The sequence below is a fragment of the Jaculus jaculus genome, chromosome 3 (genome assembly GCF_020740685.1).
Source record: "Jaculus jaculus isolate mJacJac1 chromosome 3, mJacJac1.mat.Y.cur, whole genome shotgun sequence".
In the NCBI taxonomy this organism is placed as follows: Eukaryota; Metazoa; Chordata; class Mammalia; order Rodentia; family Dipodidae; genus Jaculus; species Jaculus jaculus.
In genome coordinates this window covers 164241070-164265266 of record NC_059104.1, presented here as the reverse complement: position 1 = coordinate 164265266, position 24197 = coordinate 164241070, and the positions used below count along the sequence as shown (strand labels likewise).

Sequence of the window (24197 nt, the reverse complement as noted above, 5' to 3'; positions counted from 1 at the left end):
ATGTATCAAATTTTCAGATGAAAATAAATTAATTAAAAAATACAAGAGCTCCCACTGATTAAACATTTGCCCCTGTGCATGATACAATGCTGAAGAAGCCACGTTCATCACGCCATTCTGAACAACTTTTTAAGGCAGATACTGTCAGTAACCTGTTTTATAGGTTAGCTGTTTCAAAATAGAGCTAGAAAGCACAGTTTTAAATTAATTAATTAATTAATTAATTAATTTGAGAGAGCGAGAGAAAAACAGGCAGGAGGCCAGGGCAGAAAGGGCACCCCAGAGCCTCCAGCCGCTGCAAATGCACTCCAGATGCATGTGCCACCTTGTGCATCTGGCTTACGTGGGTCCTGGGGAATCAAACCTGGATCCTTTGGCTTTGCAGGCAAACACCTTAATCGCTAAGCCATCTTTCCTGCCCCAAAGCAAATATTAGTAACTGAATTCTGTATCTTTAAAAAAAAATCAGGGCTCAGAGGCATCTACAGTTTGTACCACTTATCAGCGCAGTGCCAAGACCCCAGGCCAGCTCCCAGTGACTCCAAGTTCTGCAACCTGCTCACACTGTCGCCTCAGAAGAACCACATAGGCTTCCATTTAATCCACATCAGTACAGAGTGGCTTCATAAGACCACTGGCAAGGGAACAAACGCTTAGAGAATGACCCTACGGAGAGGATGTGCTAAAGCCTAGAGAAGGCCTGTCTGCTCCTCATGCTGGAAACTTTATCAATAACTCTGGGATTGGAGAGATGTGGGGGCTGGGGGGCTGCCTGTCTGTTCCTCTTGCTCTGCTGGGGGCAGTCAGCATTGCCCTTTGGGCAGTAAATGCCACAACACCAAGCCTGATAGAGTGTCTGTCGCTTCCCCAGGTGTAAAAGTCTGCCGAGGACAGAAACCTCTCTTTGCAGCACTTTGTATCCAAGTGGCAACACTGATCACAAGGCCTATCTCCATGCAAGTGAGCCACCTCTCGCTACGACCGCCACCTCCTCCTGTCCCTGTACCCAAGATGGAATGGGGCGGCATGGAAACACGAGGTTGGCTAGTCCTGGTGGACGGTGTTCTTGAAAGGAGAAGATGCTTGTTGCTATTCTCCATAGCAACATGGATTGGGGCTGAGCCCCATAGAGCAATGCTTCCATTGACTTCCTTTGGCACACTGACCTTCCCCCCGCCCCATGATCAACATCCATTAAGAAGTGGTCCCCACTGTCCCTGAAATGGAGCTGCAGTTTGGGTATATTTTGTTAGTAGAGGGAATTCCCCTCTGGAACATTCCCTCTGGCAGCAGGAATGAGTGCAGACAGCTTAACATGGAGCCTGGCATCTTGGTTAGTAACTTGTGAAAGAATTTCTCCATAATAGGGAACATTTTGAAAGGGCCATAAAACCTCACAGAAGGGCCCTGGATGTCTTTCTTTGCTCTGCACTCCCGAGGCCCCTGGGCTTTCCTAGCCCATAAGGACCAGTCATGGCTTCTCGCCTCGCTGTTCCTATGTGTGCGCTTGGCAGATGTGACGTCCCGTCCTTACAGCTGAGCACTTTAAGACCCCTGGGTCTGGTTCAGGCCTTTGATTAGGAATTTTCAGGCAGCTCAGAAGCCCAGGCACTACGGTGATGATAATGACCATGAAGATGGCGGTGACGACGATGTGAGCAGCAGCTGCTGTCATTAGTCAGCAACTAGAAGCTGTACTGTGCCAAGCACCACGCGCCCAGGACCAGGCACTGCTTGCGGCAGGTGTGATTACCTTCATTTGTAAGATGAGGAGACGGGAGCTCGGAGACGCTCCCCAGTTTGCCCGGGGATTCCTTGTACCAGGAGGCAGAGACTTAAATATAAATCTGAATCAGTGCCAGTCTGACTTGAACGTGTCAATAACTTCTACCCTACGTCACTTTTTGACGAACTGAGACCTGTGGAAATGATCAAGATGGGGACAGGGGGCGGGGAACACCTTGGCCAGTCTCAGTTATATCGATCTGTCTAGCTGCTCACATTTTGTTGGCAATATTTTCCTGAGAATAGACACTGGAGGCAAAAACTCTCTAGAGCAGATATGACTTCAGGAGAGCATTTTCAGTGCTTGGTGAACACTCTCTGATGGGCTACTTGACTTTTCCTTGCTGAAGAATTTCCCCTTATGTGGATCTCACTGTTGGTCAACATAGCGGCCCAGTCAACCTCCACGCCTTTCATGTCATTGCACTCTGCCTGGAATGGCCACGACCTTCTCTACCTTTAAAGAAAATTCTCTCGGTCTTCAAGGCCTGTGTTAAATATTGCCTTGTCTGTGGGGACTTCTACTGTCACTTCCAGTCAAATGTGACCTCGGCCGAGGGTCCTTACTGTTGCTTCCCACTTCTCCCCAGCCCAGCCATTTCTCTGCCTCGCTGGGTGCACAGGGGGAGCAGAGCAGGAAACTCACACTACCACTCTGACCCTGGCTTTTTGGTCACCCATGCCAATGGAAATGGTATAAAACCATCTCTTAGGTTCTTAAAAGTAAGATTTTTTTTTTTGGTCAATTATAAGATATTGAAAAGGAGTCATTAGCATCCCATTGCTTGTTTTATTGAATATTCTAATTAAATATGGTCTGTGTTTAGTACATGAACAGATAGAAAAAATTATATGTGAAATCAGCCACACAGTCTCAGGCCCACACAATGAGGTGTACGCACGGTGCTGTTTACTGGACCTAATGCATCACCAAGGTCAGGAGGTATAAATCAGTTGGGAAAGTAGAGATTCAGGTTTTCTGATGGAAAATGCTACTTCTCCAATTCTCATTTAAAGCCTTGGTCTGCTCCCACTGTCTTCCAGTTGTGTGGAGCTGTGTGTGGTCACATGGAGGTGTGCACACACTGAGACACACGTGAGGCTCTAGGACCAGGGCCTCACTGCAGCATCCTACAGCCGGCTAGAGGGGAAAAATTTGGGATAATGTGATGAATGGAGGCCAGGGCACAATTAATGGTATTTTGTTCACTTTTCTCCATAGAGGCTGTGAACAAAATATCAACAAAAATTTAGCTGCCTGCCACAGCACCAGGAAGGGCTTTCTCCATGGAGAAATGCGACGTTAGAGAGAACCCATGAGCCTGTGGTGAAACCCACGGAGCAGCTGAATCGGAGGCCATGACGGCTGCTCTAAGCGGTGGGTCTCAGGGTGTCCCAACAGCAGCTCCAATCCTGAAGCACTTGGGTTATTTTTAATGAACAGGACAAATGGACCCTGGCTTTGATCCCACAAGAAATTAAATCACTTTCTCTCTTCAGTAAGGGGCTCCCCATATTCTCTTGACATCTCCGATGGGGTGAATAAACACCCAGGCTCTCTGTCCCTCAGCCATGGGGAGAGCCCAGAGGGAAAAGGACAGGCTCAGAGGAGAACACTGGCCCTGTCCCTCACTAGCTTAACCTTCTCAGGACCCAGGTTCTCATCTGAAAAAAAAAAAAAAAAAAAGTGGGAATCATAGTCCAGCACGTAGCACATGTTTGACACTTGTTGAGTGGCAATTGTGGGGAAGATCAAATGTGAAAACACATGTCACACTGTGACTAGAGCAACACCTCTTGGTGGGTGGCAAGATCACAGTTTCTGGTTGTGGGCTGTTTCCCTGGGTGAGACTTGCTGGGGGCATCTAAGGCAGAAGAAAGGCCCAGAGAGGACGGCAAGGGCCCCTTGAGTGTTCCGGGACTCAGGTGTGAGTCCCGGAGAGGCCTTCTGAAGGGTGTGGTGCATACTGCACAGAATTCCTGCTCTCCGGGCTCAGCTCGCTGACCTAGCCATCATTCCAGCTTCACAAGTTACCCAAGTGCCGTGGGCCTCAGTTTTAGCCCCTGGAAATGAAATGTTCTCACCAGCTCTGGGTGGTGCACTCACTACAGCAGACTGCCTAGCTCACAAAGGCAAGGGGTCCATGATGTATTAACCTCCTCAGCCTGCCCAAGGGGGAGGGCAGCTGCCAGCATAGAGTCCACTTGAAGTCACTGGGATTTCTATTGCATCGCTTTCAAAAGCCTTCAGTACAATAGACTGAGGCCCATAGAGGTACAACATGGTTGGACAGACATACCCGGACACTTCAATTGCTCTGTCTTCTGACATACGTGCCAGAAACGGCCAACATTTCTAGCTGCCATCCTCCCTCTGCCTCCGCATGGCTGTTCCACCTTCCAGAAGCCGTTTCTGTCTGCTCTTTCAATGTCTTTCTTGATTTACAAACCCCATGCCTTGATGAAGCTACATCTGATCTTCCTGTCTAGAATGACCTGCTCTTTCCTTGAAGACCCCATGGGACAAGGTTCAAAGTCAAGTACCATACTAATGCCAACTGCCTCGTGTTGCCCGGAGATCCCTACACATCGGGGTCTCCTGGAACCTCAGGATGAGTCAAAGGCATCAAGAGAGCTTAGCCAGTTTATTTGGTGTTGTCACTCATAGCTTACAAGTTCACCATGCTCCAGACAGGCCAGTGAATGCTCTGTCTTCTAATCCCAGACTTCTCCAAAGCCCTCATTCAGGCTACCCTGGGCTGCAGAGTGTAAGAGAGTTAAATCTCTTGGTCATCAGCTGCCACGTGGATGAGACCAAAGTGTACTCAAAGTCCGCTGTGGGTCCTGTACAGGACTGGACTATTTGCAGATATTCTCTTTTTGTGGCTCAAAGAACCCTTTAGATATTGATCGTGGTAGTTTGAATAGATGGCCCCCAGCATATTCAGTGTATTATTAGTTTGTAGTTTGCATCTGCAGCCCGTTGGCTGGAGGCAGTGTCACTGGGCGGATCTCAAGATGAGGTGGTGGTTTGAGATTTCAATCTAAAGATACGCAAAGTGTGCCTAGCTGGAGTTCCTGAAGTGTGCTGTGCTGTGTGGCTTTTGACTTTTAGTTTTTTCTCTTTGCCTGGTCCTTTAAGAAGGGGTGAGCTTCTTCTGCCATTATGGATCTTTCCCTGGATCTGTAAGCTTCGGCATATCCCTTCCTCCATAAGTGTGCCTGGTCTGGAAGTTCACCTCAGCGAACCTGAACCTACACTGATCAACATGTTACTAAAGAGGAAAGTGACACTCAGAAGAGTCAGAGAGGTGACAAATCTTATGAGCTCCAGAGCTGTGATGTAGGTCTGACTTGACTCAAAGTTTGCATTTTGGCTAGAAGACTATTGCTGTCCTTAGGAGGAATTAGCTGAGAGAGGAAGCACTGAGTAGAAGAAAAAAAAATACTGTGTTTTCTGCAACCATCACACTGCTCCCTCCTCTCTCCTGTCCCTTCCCCTGTGATGAAGAGTGCCTGGGCTCTGCCTCCCGCCTCTGTCCCAGGGCCTGGAGTCCTGAGCACATCCACTTTCCTTCCACAAGTGCTAGGGAGCTTGGGAAGCTAATATTTCTCCTCTCTCCTTTCTCTCTTTCTTCTTCCCTTCCTCCCTTACTTCCTTATTGCCTTCTCATGGATGTAGAATTAAATTATTTTACTGCCCAGTAATAAGTATAACAAAAATAATACAGGGGGAAAAATTCTTTGCAAGGATCCTGAAAAAGTCTGCAAAATCAGTATCTTTCCCACATTCCTGGGTAAAGTGGCCTGAGCGTTCTGAGATACAGTTGTGGCTACATCCTGGTCTGCCTTTGTGGCATTGCCTCCTGAGGGGCTTGGAACTGCCCCCAGGTAATAGTCTCTAGTACCAGGGAGAGGTAGATGCCCCTGCAACCCTGTTACAATCCCTGCTGTTGTTACAAAGAGTAAATGTATCTGGAAACCCAGGGCCTGTCTTTCTTGAGCCAGTACTTCCAAATTCATGAGCTAATTGGCCCTAAAATTCAACGTATCCTATTTTTTTTTTTCAGGGAGCAAAGAGACAGCCTGTACTTTCTAGTGGCTCCTGCCAGGAAGAACTAGGTGTCTAAGAGTCACTTCAGCCCCACAAACAGCCTAGATTCTCTCTACGTTCGTTTGTCAGCGAGGAGACAGGGCAGGAGCAGGAGCCAGACTTCTGCTTAGAGCCACATGGTAACTAGGAAGGGCCAAGGCCCGGAGTCAGGCCCATGTCCTGGGCAATGTCTCAGCAGCCACCTCTGGTATCCTTTCTGCTGATTTTCCCTCCTCAGGAGCTTTTTTTTTGTTTTTTAAATCATTTTTATTTATTTATTTGAGAGTGACAGAAAGAGAGAGAAAGAGGCAGAGAATTAGAGAGAGAGAATGAATGGGCACACCAGGGCCTCCAGCCACTGCAAATGAACTCCACACGCGTGCGCCCCCTTGGGCATCTGGCTAATGTGGGTCCTGGTGAATTGAGCCTCGAACTGGGATCCTTAGGCTTCACAGGCAAGCGCTTAACTGTTAAGCCATCTCTCCAGCCTTTAGTTTTTTAATGAGACAGAGAGAGATAATTGGTGTGCTAGGGCCTCCAGCCACTATAATCAAACTCCAGACGCATGCATCCCCTAGTGCATATGTGTAACATTGCATGCTTGCATCACTGTGCATCCAGCTTAGGTGGCACCTGGAGATTCAAACATGAGTTCTTAGGCTTCGCAGGCAAGTGCCTTCACTGCTCAGCCATTTCTTTAGCCCTCAGGAGCTATTTGTTTTTTACTCTCGCATGAGCTGTGATCTATACTTTGGATCTTAGATGTGTCTGAAAACTCAGAGCCTCTATTTTTTTTTCCTTTCTCTTCCCCTCCACCTTCCCCACCTTACACTTGTTGGTTTGGGGCCTAACATCCTTCCCTCCTTTCTCTCCTCCCAAGAACCTTTTGCTTAGCACATAACGGGCCTGGACACAAGAAGCTGTAGCCATGACCCGCCATGATAGACATGGTTTCTGCTCCCACAGAACTTTGCCCACAGACATTGCCCAGGACATGGGCCTGACTCTGGGCCTTGGCCCTTCCTAGTCCAGTGGAGGAGACAGATACATTAAACACTCACAGGGCCACCGGCATTCATCTGTGCAGCACTGTGGGCAATAGAACCGGCACTGGGGAGATAGCTCAGCCAGCAAAGTGCTCGCCTTGCAAGCATGAGCCCCTGAGTTCGATCCCTAGAATCCATGCTAAACAAAACCAGAGTGGAACAAGTATGGCTGCGGGTGCTTATAATTGCAGCACTGGGGAGATGGAGACAGGTAGGTCCTTTGGGCATGGTGGCCAGTCAATCTAATTTAATTGGTGAGTGCCATGTCAATGAGAGACCTTGTCTTCAAAAATAAAAATAAAAAGGTGATGGCATTTGAGGAATACCACCAGAGGCTGTCCTCTGGCCTCCATGTATGTATGCACACACGAAAATGCACGCAATATGCAACTGGGCTACTGGCTACTAGTGTGTGGGGGTGTCAAAGGAGTTTCCTTGAACATGTGACATTTGAGTGGAGTTATTTATTTATTTATTTATTTTTGGTTTTCTGAGGTAGGGTTTTACTCTAGCTCAGGCTGACCTGGGATTCACTATGTAGTCTCACGGTGGCCTCAAAACTCTGGGCAATCCTCCTACCTCTGTCTCCCGAGTGCTGGGGATTAAAGGCGTGCGCCACCACGCCTGGCTGTTTGTATTTTTAAAAATTTCTTTTTCTTTTATTTTTTAGAAACATGGTCTCGCTATTAGCCCCAGACTGACCTTAAAGTCATGGTGGTCCTCCTGCCTCAGCCTCCTGAGTACCAGGATTATATGCATGTGTTGCCATGCCTGGCTTGAGTAAAGCTCCAGCTGACTAGGAGAAGTGGGTGGAAGGATTCAGAATAAGATGCTGTAGCCCCTTCAGGACTCAGAGTCCCTTGTGACGCCCCGTACTTCCCACCTATCTTTGCTGAATCAAGATGAGCCACAAAGCGTCCGCTCTTAGGACAGTAGAGAGACTGGAATTCAGTCCTATCAGTGAGTAACAAGAGTGCTGAACTGTTCGTATCTGGTGACCCAGGAACTGCAGCCCGGGGAATGTTCCCTTCTAAAAATAATGAGAAGATGAAAACTGAGTGAGGGCACAGGGGTGCTCATGGAAGTGCCACTTATAACAGCGAACAACTGAGAAGCAGTGGCTATGCTAATGGTCCAAGCATGGTAGAGCTAGACAAGAATGAGAACTGGGTTAGCGCTTGAAAATGTCTGCATGGAAAAAGATGGTCAGTGACAAAAGGCAGGAGAACCTCAGCATGTGCAGTCACAGCACCACATGGGGCCCTGGCTGCTGTCCCCCAGGAGGTTAGGTTCAGCACAAATGGACCCTAGAACGTTTCCATTGCCTATGCCAGTGTCTTCAGATTCTAAACCATGTCTTGAAACTTTTCTCAACAGCACTTAAACATCTTAGCATTGGGATACTATTTTAGGCAATTTCTGATTTTGAAACCAGGAGATAAATTCCTTCTTTGCCACACTTCTCAACAACAGTGCCTGGAATGACAGAGATCAGCAAGGGAAGGAGTGGTTTCTGGAGGCTGAGAATGAGGACAAGGGACTGGCCGTGAACGGTACAGGAGGGAACTGTTCTGCTGGATTGACATCGGTGGTCAATCACCTCTACCTGTTTGTCAGAAGTCATAGAATGTATGCCTAAAATGTGTTAACATTTTCTAAATGTACATCTTACCTCAATGAATATGACTTAGGAAGAGATGGTCTTGGACTTTGTGTCTGAGTGGTTGTGAAGGCAAGGGAGACACCCCTGAGTGATGGTTGAGACTCAAGGTTAGTTTTAGATCTTAGGATAAAGTCGTAGCCATGGACTGTTCCAGGAAAAGCAATCTTAAGGAGTGGTGATGGCGGTGGGCTGGTGCCATCCATCTGTCCTCAGATTCCATCTGTCCTACCATGCTCATCCATGTGTCTCCACTGGGCTTTGGCTATTGGTTACCCACCAATAGGAGGAGTTGGGAGGGAAGGAAGAAGGGGAGGTTGAGACCAGCTTCACCACCAACACCCCATACTGAAGAGCTCCTGAGAAGTATCCCTTCCAGTGAACACTCCCTCCCCTGGCCTTGTCACGCTTGGGGTCATAGCAATACCCTGGTGTCATTAGCCTGGGGTCACCTTGCTCCTTCACTTATGTCCGTCACCTTTCCAGTTAGCATCTTGATGCCATCCTTCTCACATTACAAAAAAAGAAGGCACAATCAAACATATAAATAAAGAACAAATCAAACAACCCACGGCCTGATAATTCCGCCGCCAGGAAGATCGCTACTGAACTATTCTGTCATGAGACGGCTCTGCACGCTGGAACTCTCTTTCCTGCTGAGCTGAAACATGTTGAACGAGTCACAATATCATCTCGTCTTTTGTTGGTTCATTTGTGTTCCTGTCTTGCAGATGAGAACGTGAGAGCTTACGGAAGACAAGGCCTTGCTTTGGGGGCAGGGTTAGTACCTGCAGAGGGACAGCACACAGGTCGTGGGCCTGTAGAGCCTAGGCTGGAGTTCCTCCTCTCATTCCAGACCCTGGCTCCCAAGGCAGCCGGCTCTGCATGGGCAGTTCTGCAGTCGAGAAGAGCCTGTCCCCCTCCACCCCTGTGGCTTTCCTCCGCCTCAGATCTGACTCTACCTGTCCTATGCAAGCATCGCAGGCCGAGGCAGCTCCTACCCTGTGGCAGCATTTCACACAACTGCAGAGAAACATGTTTGAGCCTTCCTTTTGGGGAACTGAGAGATAATGGGCCTGGGGGTCTGTTCTAGAGTACCAACTATGTATATATAATCTATATCTTGCTATTAGCAATTTCTACAGAGCAGCACAGAGAATCAATCTTGGAAAGAGAGGCATGAACGCAAGATACTATATCTTTAACACTTTTTCTTCTTTTTGAAAGGCCTGGCTCAATCACCCATCTCCCATTCTTTGGGCTATAAAGCTAAATCTATGTCTTTTGTCCAGAAGACCTAGTGTGAGACTGCAGAGAAAATGAGTCTTACCACTCGCTAATACCACCCAGGCCCAAAGTGCGATGGGCCTCTCTTTATGAAGCAAATGGTAACTGGGACCTGAGACCTGATACTGGAAGAGGGGGACAGATGGCAATAAGGAATGGGGGAGGGGAGTTACCATCCTCTAGCTTTTATGGCTAATGCTTTCCTTGCTCTTTTCGTGTCATTTCACCTGTGTCCAAGCCCCAGTACATGAAATAGATATTAATGGACATCTCTGCCATCATGCCTTTGCCTGTATGATTTTGCAAAAACTACCTAGGGCCGACTCTAGCATCGTGCAAGGTCCTTAATTCAATGAAGGCTTTTTTTTTTTTTTTTTTTTTTTTTTAGCACGGTCCTCATGCTGGGATCTATATAAGGGTCTGGATGTGTGGTCTCAGGATGGGAAGTATACAGCAGGAAGTGTACTAACTAATGGCATCACTGCCAGTTTGAAAGCCAGTTTGCAAAGATCTGGGGCTAGCCTGCACAATTCTCTGCAAATCATACTTCTTACTCACACTCGCCTCTACCAACTTTTCCCAGATGGCCTGGAGAACTGGATAGCCTAAGCTCAGCTCGACCAAAAAAAGCAATAGTGTTTTAGCAAGCAAAGCTCTCTAATAGCCGCCTTTTGAAGAATAGCAATTAAGCTTAGAAACATTCTCACTTACAAACTAAACTATCACCACTTTAAGCAAGAGTTCTGATTTTAATTTTGGCAATCCATAGTCAGTTTCTGGTAGAGGTGAAAATGTGACCTAATTAAGAAAAGGGTCCTTCAGTGCGTTCAGCACACAGGCATGCCCCACTGTGGTTACCTAGAGGCTGCCCAAACCCATGTTTGTGACTACATCCTATGATTCCAATTTCTTGGACTAGGAAGGTCTGGACGAGATTATTTATGTCCATGGCATTCTGAGCTAGGAGAACTGAAGTCCAAGGGGCAGTGGTGACAATTTCCAAGGCCAGCCACAGGGGATCTCTTACCATAGCCCTGTGCTTGTTGCTCTGTCACGCCTCCTACTCGGCAAATGTAGAAACAAGGCTGGAAAGGTTACACTGCTGGAGAGCCTGAATGAGTCCTGACGTCTTTCCCACAGAGAGCTTTGTGCTGCCTCAGAGACAAGACCACAAGTGCCCCCTTGCCCTGGTGGGAGGACCTGGACCTAGGTCTGGGAGAGCTGGCATCCCAAGGTGTTCCAAACACTCATTTAAATGGAAAAGCCTTTCTCAGTTCCTATTCCACAGGCTCTCAGACCAGACAGACAGATGCTTGAAGCGTCCTCAAGATAGCAATCCACAGGCTTCTTCTGCCTCTTACACAGCTGTTCGGCACGCAAGGGAAGCTGTCAGTGTCATTTGGACACAGGCAACTGTTAGTGAAGCCAAAACAACTTTTGTCCTTGTTCAAGAAAAGAAACGAGGGGCATTTTAGATGACGATTCTTCTTGCAGCTGCTTTCGCATCCACAGTCACACATCCCTACAAATGGGCTCTGACGGGGCCCCCAGATTGTTCTCTGAGCAGTTCTTTTGACTAATGCAGGCTGGGAAGCTGGCAGGCTCCAGCAAGACACGCCTGGTCCAGGTCCTTCCTCAAAAGATAGGGGTGCTCGTCCCTGAGACAAAAATAATACCAGCAATATGACTACTCACAAAAGATTTTTTTTTTTTTTTTTGCTGGGTATTCACTCTGTGCCAGGCAGGGCAATAGATACTCTGATTGTCTCACTGGAATTTCACAACCCTGGGAAGTAGTCACTCTTGTCCGCACTTTCCAGGCAGGGAAAGTAATGTCACAAAACTTGTAAAGAGTGGAGCTGGGATCCCAAAGCAAGGTGCGGAGTTTGAAAGGCTAAGCTCTGAAAAGTTGGGGATTACGCCCCAGATTTCCTCTTCTGTAAGATGGGCGAATCATTCCAGCCAGGCTCGTTAGGAGAACAACATGGAATGTGGAAGCGGAGGTTCAGAGGTTACAAGAGGTCTCCAAGTTTACACAGTGTGAAGGGGACAGGCCTAAAGAGGAGACTTTTGGTTCTATACCATTTACTTGAGCTCAGGACCTATAGCACAGTGGTCGAAAACATGGCCTTTGAGATTCCGAGTCTTAGCTTAATTCTAACTATTGGCATTTACTGGCTGTAGGACCCTGCAAAGTTGTCACTTTCTCCAAGCTTTAGTTTCCTCATCTGGTAAATAATACTGATTCCATGGAATGTTTATGGGGGTTCAGAGAGATAAATCATATCCTGGACTTGGCTTAATGCCAGGCACATAGTAAAAACAGTTTAAAAAAAAAAAAGCAAAGATTAAGGTGGAAAAGCTATAGTATGAGGGTGAAGACTGAGCACCAAGATGGAAAAAAATATTTTCAAAAGTGTCAGAATGCCTACGTCTGGGTAAGTCCCATTCCTGATATTTACTATGGGACGGGGGTGAGTCATTTAAGTTCCCTGGGTCCTAGGGTCCTCAACTATCAGTGGGGGACCCTTACATATTAGGTTGTTAGGAAATTTCAATTAAAAAACAAACACAGGTTAAATGTTTGGGCCAAAACGGGGCATGCTTATGCTGTGTGATCATAAACAAAGGCAACTGCTCTTATAAACGATAGTGACCTATGTTATTATTTCTTTTTACTATTCTCCATTTTTTTACTGAAAATATTCTAAAAACAATAAAGTGCTATAAAAAAGCCTTATTATCAAGCCTGTTCTGCCTTTCCCTCATCACTCTTCCCATGTTGTTCTTCAAGCAGATTTCTTCAGGAGAAAAAAGAAAGCAGAACGTCCCATAGAGACCACCAAGGTCCTGCAAACCTTAACAGGGGGAGACAGTGAATGAAACCGTGTTAGGGGATCCACACCATGGCTCCCTGCCTGATGGGAGTCCTTCGCAGATCTCATGGCTGTGAGAAGGTCCTGCATGGGGGTCCCCTCCTTCAGTCAGGGAAGGCTTCCTGGGGCAAGAGGGAGAAGATGACAGAAAGCAAGGCCCCACAGTCCTTGCAGAGCTGACTATTTTTTCTATTTCCCCAGGCAAACACCAGTAAATATCTGCTCGCTTTTTCAGCCATGTTCTCAGCTAAGAAGCTGAGTGCCAAATGACCCAGTGGTACACTGCCCGGGTAAGGCCTCCCTGGGCAGATACGGGCAGAGGCATCATCTTTTCTGCCCTCTGCTTCCGTCTCCCCCTCTGCCGGCAAGGTGATGCAATTCTTATCTGAAATTTGATGGGATGTAGAAAATAATTACAAATGAAAAGGTTATTCATAATTTTTAAATGAGTTAATTAGTAAACCCAGTCAGACTCACTCATTAGAGTAATTAATAATTGATTATACTTGAAATTAAACACAATTTTTCATCAAAAATCTAATTAAATATCTGTGCTTTTGCCTGTTGATTAGATCAGTTGGTCTGCTGGAAAAAAAAGTCTCTGTTAAGGATATTTGTGCTTGGCTGAGACAATTAATTTGATTTTTAATAATTGATAGTTCCTTACAAGTTAGTCATCACAGTCTGTAATTACGGCAAAGCAACAAGACTCCTGGTCCTCAGCAAGAGGGCAGCTGCAAGAGACTGAGCCCCAAGCCACGCCCAGCCTTGAGGACAGAAGTGCGTGGTCCCCACACCTGCTCTGCATTCACCTGCATTGCTTACTCCCACACCACGGGCACCCTTCTGAGGTGCTGGGTGGCACCTGTTTTCTACATGAGTGAGTCAGTGAGCTGCCTGGGGGAACAGTCACCACATGGAAGCGCCGGAAATGGAAGTCCACAGTTGTCAGACGCTGGGGCCAAGCTCTTAACCAGCCCCTTGCCTCCACAGCCTGCTGTTGATTGCCACAGCGTAGTCTTAAGGCTTTTTTTTTTTTTTTTAACATAGGCAGGTGATCAGCAGCATGTATTTATTTTTAGCAAGGACACCTTTTCAGTACACTAACTACCCCTCACTCGAAACACAAAAATCTCCTAAATTGATGGGAGAATCATTCCAGCCAGGCTCGTTAAGAGAACAACATGGAATGTGGAAGCGGAGGTTCAGAGGTTACAAGAGGTCTCCAAGTTTACACAGTGTGAAGGGGACAGGCCTAAAGAGGAGACTTTTGGTTCTATACCATTTACTTGAGCCCAGGACCTATAGCACAGTGGTCGAAACATGGCCTTTGAGATTCCGAGTCTTAGCTTAATTCTAACGATTGTAATTTACTGGCTGTAAGACCCTGCAAAGTTGTCACTTTCTCCAAGCTTTAGTTTCCTCATCAGGTAAATAATACTGATTCCATGGAATGCTTATGGGGGTTCAGAGAGATAAATCATATCCTGGACTTGGCTTAATGCCAGGCACATAGTAAAAACAATTAAAAAAAAAAGATTAAGGTGGAAAAGCTATAGTATAAGGGTTAAGACTGCGCACCAAGATGGGAAAAAATATTTTCAAAAGTGTCAGAATGCCTACGTCTGGGTAAGTCCCATTCCTAATATTTACTATGGGACGGGGGTCCCATAGTATAATATAATATAATTTGCTCTCCATATCTACATTGCCATGGTGTTAGTTATAATTATCAGCTCTTCCTAGTTTATTGTAATAGCTTCCTAATAGCTCTGCCAAGCAATTACCTCCTTCTTCCACTCTCATCTTTCTGAAAAAGAAAATCTGACCAAGGCCTACCAGTGCTTACTGCCCTTCAATAGCACCCTGACTGCCCATCCAGTAAGGTGCCCAGCTTGCTCCAAGGTGATCCTGATAGACATCATTAATCTGTCACAGAGATTCCCATTTCATCTGAATATTGCCTCGGAATACCCTGAACACAGCTTTCTGGCTAGCAAGAACAAATCAATCAGAAAATACAAAATACATGTATCATCCTATACTGAAGCTATGTAATTCTCTAAATCGATAGTCACAGGGAGGAAAAAGATCTGACATACCAGAGATATAAGATTTTCAGGATGTCACCTTCCTGATTGTTGTTTTTATGAAACTGGGGAATCTGCAGAGGGAAGTGAGCTTTCAGCCTATATTGTCACCCACATCTCATCCATGTTCAGGCCATTTCTCACTTCCTGAGCAAGTGGTAGCCCATGTTCTACTAACCATTTCTAGCGTCAGCATGTAGCTTCTCTTGAAGGTGGGCGTCCTTCTGCACCCACAGTGACTTTGCTTGTGAAAGGGTTTTTCCTCATGATGGGAGGTCCTCCATCTTCCCTTGGCCTCTGCCAGTTAGTTCTCTTCCTACTTACTGGTTTATACTGAAAACAATTTCATTTTCTTCCAGAATTATCCCTGAGCTCCTCAGCGTGGGCTCAAGACCTTCTCGGGGTAATCTGACCTACCCCTGGTCTCAGAATTCTAGAACTTGAAGGTTGAAAAGGGCAGCAAGGGCCAAGCCAAGCCCCCTTTGCATGTCTTTCCTGGCTAGTTTATTTAGGCTGATTGATTACTTGGGGGTTTCAGACTCAGCCCCAAGCCATATACCTCTTCAGATTAATCTCTTTGCTTTCTGGGAGATGACTGTGTGTGTGGTGGGCGGGGCGGGGGGTGACAGATCAGAAGTAGAGAAGTAGACTTTGTTAGAAATATAGCCAAAAATGGTGAGCGGGTGGATCAAGGCCATGGCTCACCAGGACTGAGGACTTTCTTATGTCACTGACATGCCGTGGGGTCAAGTAAGAAACAGCCAGCCAGTATGGCTTCGTGTCTTTGTTTCCCCTCAGCCAGAGCTCTCTCCATTCATCGTGACCCACTGCTTCTCCTTCAGGGTTCCTCTAGGCCCTGACCATGGTTTAACTGTCATGGTGGCGTCTACGATACCCTCAGACCACCTTGCCAGATCTCACCAGGTGCTTTACTGAAAGCTTCCTTCCCAACCAGGTATACCCCACCTCCTGGCTTCTGGCTAAAACCACATGGCGTGCATGGGAGAGGCCCAGCTGCTATCCAGCCTCTCCAAATTGCCATTTCGTCTCTGGTGACTCTGATCTATGACACTCAGGCCACAGACTGCCACCTCAGAGCCCAATCCTAACAGTGTGTGTGTGTGTGTGTGTGTGTGTGTGTGTGTGTGTGTGTGCGCCTCAATGCAAGGCGTCTAGTATATGAAGAACCAAAGTGAAGCTTTCTGGTCCAAGCACAGAGGGGAGAGAAGGAAGGCCTTGAAGAGCTGGCTCTATGGTGTGACACAGGCCAGTCTGGCAGAGGGCTCTTTGGCTCACCCTGCGTGCTGTGACTGCTGTAAATCCTTCCGTGGCCCTGCGTGCTTTTGGTTGCTGTCCTCTGGGCCATTGGGGAGCCACGGGGAAGTAGGGGACAATGCACTTACCCACAAAGTACGCGAGCAGGATGACAAGGGTGGCCGAGATGACGATGGCGCTCAGAGCCGCACATTTCCAGTTGCAGTACTTGGAGGGCTTCTTGAGGTTAAAGGCTGGCCGGGAGAAGGTGCTGCGGGGCAGGGGCCGGGGTGGGGGTGAGTACACGGTGCTGGAAGTTAGGGGGTATCCCGGGGACGTGGTACAGAAGAGCGGGGAGGTGCCTCCGGGCTTGAAGAGGAAGTGCCTGTGGATGGAGAGAGGCGGGGAGGTGTCAAGGCCTGCCGGCTGACCAGGCACCCGGGCCAGCCTGGAGGACAGAGGCGCAGAAAGAGCATGCAGAGGAGCCTGAAGAGAGAGAGGGAGAGAGTCACCACGGAGAAGATGACAGGACTGGGGAAAGGAGACCAGACCACAAACAGGGTACACGGAGACACGTTCCCACGGAGCACGGATGGGACAGTGCTACCCACAGAAAAACCCGCCCAAGCCAGAAGGTGCTACCCACTCCTAAGGGGCTGCCCTGGATGCCCTTTTCCTGGGAACAATGGGGTGTGGGGCTGCTGGGCCTTGGGAAATAAGCTCTCTGTTCTCTGAAGTCATGGTAGCTTCGAAAGTCTTAACAACCCTGTCGGTTTTAGGTCACTACAGACAATTAGGGCCTAATTTTTTTTTTTTTCACTCCAAATTGGAACTCCTTCTTTTTAAAGGGAGATTTGTTTTGAGTGGAAAACAAAGAGACACCACTGAGTTCAGCTCATGGTTGAGTAACTGGTAATAACACCTTCCACGCCACTGCTCAGAAGCCGGGCCACTGCCTGCTGAGCCCCAGACGACAGCTGTGTGGGAGGACAGACAGACGACTCCGTCCTATAGCCTAGCCGCAGCCTTGAGGGCAACAGGTTATGTCGAAGCGCATAATGGTGGCCATACGAAGTGTCTGCAAATGCTCCACAGCTTGGTCTGAGCCACGGCCATAGGAGGGCGTGTGGGCTGCTGGGGAAATGGGGTGCATGACTTGCACGGTGTGCCCCCTAGAAACATTAGGGCAAATGCACCTCTGCTGGGGCAAAAAAAAAAAAGACACCTCGAGCCGCTGAGTTCACATGTGAGGGCTCGGGAGAATTGCTGTGTGAGATGGTTTTCAGAATGGCGAAGGCAGCGATGAGATGCCAAGAGTGCAGCATATTAACAAGACAGCCGTTAATATGCTGGGGGACAGGGGCTCTGAGGGACAAACTTGCGAGTTGACCATGGGTTTGGGGATGGGCATGCAACATGGCATCACTTCCCCAAGGTGTCCTCAGGGGAAGATCCTGGGGTGCTACATGCAAGGACGGGAGGCTTAGGGAGAGCACACACAGAGAGGAGGAGCATGGGGGGGGGGGTGCCACCTACCCGTCACTGTAAGCCCCATCATGGCGGGAGGCGCTGAGAATGTCCATCTCAATGAGGTTGTCCTGCAATGTCCCTAGGAATGGCTGCTTGCCTAGGTTTCTACGCACACATGGAGACATGAATGAAGCAATGAGTCATGCATGCATCGATGGAGAGGATCGTAGAGAAACACACGGGGGTGGCTGTTTGGTGCAGCTGTGCGTGAGGCCAGCAGGGCATGGCTGCCAGGCGATGGGTCAGTGTGCAAGGCACGTGTGCAAGGGGTCCGCCTAGCGCACAGCATCCAGGGGAGCAGTTTCCATACAAACCCGCATTATCAAATCGCAGTTCTCACTGAGGGCCGAATGTGTCCAGTGCTGAGCTAGGCAGATTACATCCATCCTCTCAAATCTTCAAAAGAGGCTATGCAAGGAAGGCAGGGCCATTCCCATTTTACAGATAAGGAACTTAAGATGTGGAGATATGGTGGGGCTTGCCAGGGTCACCAGTGAGAAAGGCTCAAGGCAAGAATTTAAGCTACGGTTTACCTGGATCCAATGCCAATGCTTCCTCCTCTACTTGATTTGGTCCACAGCTGCTTAAGCAGCCAACTAGAGATGCTCCCTTGGTCTGACTAAAGACACAAGAGTGTCAAGCACTGTGGCCACTGTCTTCTTAAATAGCAGAACATTCTGGAGTGTTGTGCTCTGCTGAGGCCTGGCCCACCCCTGGCTCAAAAATCTGTATTTTTCTCAGGTTGATGTTGACTCTGGTTGGAGTCTCGTGGTCCCTTGGCTATGTATGAACTTGATGGTAAATGATTAGTTAGGATGGTAATTTACTGGAGACACAGGGGAGTGTTCTTTGTCCCCTAGCAGAGGGAAGTATGACATTTTGTACATATATGTATTCATCTGTGTGTGAGTAGTGTGTATGTGTGTGTGTCTGTGTGTGTGTGCATGTGGAGGACAAAGGTTGACATTGGGTCTCTCACTCAAGCCCAGTGCTCACTGACCTGGCTAGTTTAGCTAGCCAGTTTGCCTTGGGGTGAGACAGATCTGAACTTAGATCCCAGCTGACAGTGACTTCTTGCATGTAGTTACTCTGAGCATTCCATAAAAATGTGATAACTACTCATTTGATAAACCAAATGGAAGGTCTGGAGGGATGCCTTAGTGGCTAAAGCACTTGCCTGTGAAGCCTAAGGACCCAGGTTCCATTCTCCAGGTCCCACATAAGCCAGATGCACAAGGGGGCGCATGCATCTGGAGTTTGTTTGCAGTGGCTAGAGGCCTTGGCGTGCCCATTCTCACTCTGTCTGTCTTTCTCTCTCCCTCTCTCTGTGTCTAATCAATCAATAAACAAAATAAACAAAAAGGGAAAATGGGGCCACTTCTGTACTCTTTACACTCCCTTGACCCTGCCTGGGGCCCACGGGACCTTGTAAGATCTGGATCCTTAGCACTTCCTCGTGGTCTCTGCCTTTCCCATACAAGCTAAGCCTTTGCTTACAGCAGCCTGAACCATCCCATAAATATCCACCTGGACCACCATGCCCTGCCTGCATGACTTCTTCTCTTGTCCACAGCAACTCTGCCTCACTCTACTCAGCTACTCTCTGGCCCCTGCACTGCTTTAGTTCACACACACACACACACACACACACACACACACACGGCCAAGTTAGGTGAGGGCAAATAAAGCAGTATAAAGGCTAAAGACTCGAAATATACAGGTGTCTGCTTACTGTGTTTCTTCCTAGTTCAATTTCTGCATCCATGAGGCACGAGTCCTTTCTTCCTGCTCACTGTGCCCATTGCCTAAGACTGCCTCGTACAGAAAATGAGCAAGAAGAGATGTGCGTGGAATGCTGCTGAACTCGGGGCATGCAGAGGGAAGCCTGCCTGGCATACGGCAGACACACAGTCAGCACCTAACTGCAGGCAGAGGCAGGCGGTGGTTATCATGATCTTCTCTAGGCACTTATTTTTGGTTTCTCTACAGCCCACATTGCCCTGCATGAGCAGTGTTCACTTGCCTGCGCGCAGGGCCCAGGGAAGAGCTCTGCTGCCTCCCTGGGACTGAGGCTGGCTGCACAGCCTGTTCCTGGGAACATCTGGGAGTCTGGCTCACATCGCCAGCATAGATTGTGCTTCCAGAGAGTCAAGTCCAGCCTTACAACCACCAAAAATCAACAAGCGTGTTCAGAGAAAAATAAAGGAATACCATTAAAAATGCTAAGGGTGAAATTTTCAACTGTCTAGATCTAGTGGGTTTAAAAAATTTTTTTTTCTTTCTTTTGTTTAAAAAAATTATTTATTTATTTGAGAGTGACAGACACAGAGAGAAAGGCAGAGAGAGAGAGAGAGAGAGAGAGAGAGAGAGAAAATGGGCACGCACCAGGGCCTCCAGCTACTGCAAACAAACTCCAGATGGGTGCGCCCCCTTGTGCATCTGGCTCACGTGGGTCCTGGAGAATCAAGCCTCGAACCAGGGTCCTTAGGCTTCACAGGCAAGCGCTTAACCGCTAAGCCATCTCTTCCAGCCCCGATTTTTCTTTTTGAGGCAGGGTCTCACTCTATCCCAGGCTGACTTGGAACTCACTCTGTAGGCCAGGCTGGCCTTGAACTCATAGCAATTCCCCTATTTCAATCTCTGAAATGCTGGGATTAAACGAGTGAGCCACCATGCCTGGCTTCCCATTTTGGTTTTTATAATTTAAAAGGAGACTTACTTTAATAAAAGGGAGAGAGTTGACAGCTGTCACTCAGAAGTTCAGAGCTGCAGGATAGGGGGAAAGCAGGCAGCAGAGTGAAAGTTTCCTTGAGCTGGATCACCTGAAAGTGCTTCCACTGGCACGCTAATCTGGGTTTTAATCAGGTCACTTGGGAATTTATGGGGACACTAACACTTGCTGGAAGTGACGGCAACTCACACTGTTTCTGCCGGGGTGCTCAGCCCTACTCTCCTTTTTTTTTTTTTTTTTTTTTTTAGGTTTTTTCGAGGTAGGGTTTCACTCTGGTCCAGGCTGACCTGGAATTCACTATGGAGTCTCAGGGTGGCCTTGAACTCACGGTGATCCTCCTACCTCTGCCTCCCGACTGCTGGGATTAAAGGCGTGCGCCACCACGCCCGGCTCCTACTCTACTTTTAAAACTCCATTTAGGTCTAGGTCAATTTATTTGGCCTCATCTGATCAGTCTGGCCACAGAGAAACCTATGCCTCAATTCCATACCCACAGCAAGTCAGCGGCAGAGAATGTTGAATGGCAGAGAAAGTTGAAGGCCAGGTGTTCTGACTCTCAGCTCAAAGATTTCCCTAAATTTCCTTTGTCCACAACACTATGGACTTCCACTTCCTCTGAGAAACGAAAGCTCTCTGGAGTTCTCCACGGAGACACAGAGTATGGACACCTGACTCATTTGTCCTTCACGTGCATGGCTTTTTATTTATACTTCATTTTACAGATATGGTAGCTGAGGCTCAGACAAGCTAAGTGATTTCCCCGGGTCATAAGGAAGGGGTGGCGTTCAAAGCAAGTGACTCTGACTCCACAGCCCCAGGTGCCTCAGGGAAAAGAGGTTACTAAGTTCTTACAGTGGAAACTGGCCCGGGGCTATGTTGTTCTTGAAGTGTGGGGGGAACAGGACCCTGTTCATGCACATGAGTCTCTGAGCAACCTGAAGTCTAGGCCATCTGGCATGAGCCAGGGCAAGCTGAGCTCACTCACCTCTTGATGGCAAAACAAATGGCCTTGAGGGGGAAGTCCCAGATCTGCGTGAACCGCTGTGTTTCTGCCTAACGCCTTAGGACAGCCACCATTGCATCTGATTCTTATGAGTAGGGTAGGGCATCGGGGGTCATAGACCACCTGCTGCAGCTAAGCCCCCAAGGGGTGCAGGTTGTCAGTGACTCAGCAAAGCCTACACAAACAGTCAGTTGTGTGGCTGGTGTCTGGACAAATGAACGAATTAAAAACAAACAACAACAAAACCAAAAGGAGCCAGCTCCTTGAGGCCACGGTCATCTTTCTAAAAGGTCAGCTTCATAATGCCACTCTCCTTAAAAGCTGTTGACAGCTACTCACTCACTTTTGCTAGTCTAGCCTCACACTGCCAGGAAGGGTGGAATCTCATTTGACTCAGGTCCCCCAGCTGCTCATCCCCTTCCCTCTCGTTCTCAGGAGACCCCTGCGTTCCCACTGTCCCTCGGCTGAGAATTCCTCTCTTCCCTGCAAATGTCTACCAGTGGATGACTTCAGAAGACAGTTTATTATCTACTTTAACAATTTTTGTTTACTCATTTATTTATTTGGTGGGTGATATACGTGGGTGTCTATGTACCTACATATATGTGAGCATGCGTGTGTGTGAACATCTGGTATCTTCCTCAACTGCTTGCTCTAACTAAGTCTTTGACACAAGGTCTTGCTGGCCAGCAAGCCCCAGCGATTGCTCTAGCACTGGAACTGAAAGTATGTTCCATTGCATCTGTGTTTTCATATGAGTGCTGGGATTCCAAACTCAGCTCTTCATGCTTGCTTGGGAGACAAGCGCTTTATCAACAGAGGCCTCTCCCTATCCCCTATCATTTACTTATCATTAATCATTGTGAAACAGGGGTCTCACTATGTTCCCCAAGTTGGCCTCCAACTCGCTGTCCTATCTTAGCCTCCCAAGTACTGGGATTACAGGCATAGGCCATTATGCGTGGCTCGAGAAGTCACTTTTAGTAATTAGGAAGATGGCATTGGACATTGGCCAGAAGCAAGACTTTGGAGACAGACAGCTGGCATATTCAGGCCCTGCCGCTTGCTGGGTATGGGACCTTAGTCAAATAACACAACTTCTCTGCTATCGAGATCTTTCATCTCTACAATGGGGATGCTAATAAGATCAACTACCCATGCAAGGTAAGGTAGGAGCAGTCTTGCCAGTTGTAGAAAGTTGCTGGATAAAGCTGGCACTCCACCGCGCCTAGGAACTTAGGCTGAATAAAGGCACCCTCGGTGAACTGATTCGGGCAGCTGACTCACTATGCCCAAGCAAGCTACCCATTCACATTAATGCTCAACTCAATGCTTGCTTTTCTTCTGGGAGACTGGTACGATCATGCACAGTCTACTCACACAGCCAGCTACCAGTATAAACTCTGGCTCCAGTGAACTCGCTGACTGGCAACATTGCATGTGTCCCTCAACCCGTTGCTAGGGGAGTGGGCCGTGTCTGTTCTGTGTAATTCCCCTGAGTGAAAACTCTGTGACCATGGACTCCAGACTTCATATCACATGCCTTTCCATTGCTGATTTTCCTTTGCCTCTTTGGCTGTAATACACCAGATCCACCAGTATGACTATACATGGAGTCTCATTATCCCTACCAGCAAATCACCAAAGCTGAGTGCGGTCTTAATACCCGTGGGGCAACTATGAAGATTCAAGATTTATACGTGGCAGGTATGGGGAACAGTACTTGACAGCTCCCAGGAAGGGCTCTCAGGATGTTTGTTACGATGGTCATGGGCACCCCCAAGCAGAGGGAAGCACACCCTCTTTTCTGCTCAGAGTGCTTCCTCTGGCTGAGCACCACACACACACACTCCCTGCCTGTATTTCACAGCTCTGCCCACCTCCACAAGCTTGGCAGCGGGCTGTCTTCTGCATGCCTGTGACTGAGTCACCCAGTGACAGGAATGACTGCCCATCCCAACTCTGCAACACTTACTTTACAAATATAGAAACTGAGTCTCAGACAGATTAAGTGACTCCCTGGGTTGGCCTGGACCATCAGAAAGCACTGTGTTTAATTCTGAGAACCCCACCAGGGCTATCCTAGAATCCATCAGGTAGCCCCATCCCTGAGGGTGGCGGGCCAGCTGTTCTTTGAATTCAGTGTGACCGTAAAAATGGGTTCCAGGCTCCCAAACCAGGCCTGAGCGGAGCTGAGCCAGAGCAGAGGTCTGGCAGCCTTCTGCTCTCCCTTCCCCTGCACCCGACAGGACAGGAGCCGGATGGCTTCTTAATCAGACAGTCCCTGTGAAATCAATTAAGTGTTTGACGCTGCAGCCCGCAAAAGAAGTGGATCAGGGGCTGGGGGACCCTGAACACATGGCCCCCAGCAGAAGAGATCACAGATGCCCCTGTAGGGTTTACCCCTGCTAAGGGAGCACAAGGTAGCCCAGACTCCTCCTTGGGAGACTCCATTAACCTCGGGGGGTTGGCAGAGGTACAGCAGTGTGAGAATGGAACAGGTCTGCAGAAGCCCTCTCACTCCTTCATCCGTCTATTAGCCTTTCTTTTTCTGCTAGCAGGAAATGCATTCCCTCCTGGCCATCCTACCAGCTGTCATGGTATCTGCTCAGCTATTTACTAAGACTCTCACAGTGGCCCCAGCCTAACTGTGAATGAAGGGCCTGTGACTGTTTCTCTGTCACCAGGAGGCTCTCTCCTTCTGGTGGAGACTTGCAAAATCTGTTTGGGGCACTGATCTCAAACAGGGCCGCTCTCTTGGGTCTCTGGTCCCTTGCTTTGTGCCTGCAGGACTTCTCACTGTTCTTCACCTCAGTCACATGGTTCTAGGTCTGCTGGGAAG

At 48.2% G+C, this 24197-nt stretch overlaps 1 protein-coding gene across 1 annotated transcript in view; it reads right to left on the bottom strand.

The window, feature by feature from the left end:
- Window positions 1–24197, bottom strand: part of Tenm4 (teneurin transmembrane protein 4) — a 1065388-nt gene that overhangs the window by 215759 nt on the left and 825432 nt on the right. Inside the window, 1 exon segment of the mRNA XM_045144966.1 lies at window positions 16241–16476. Coding sequence (XP_045000901.1) covers window positions 16241–16476 — 236 coding nt within the window.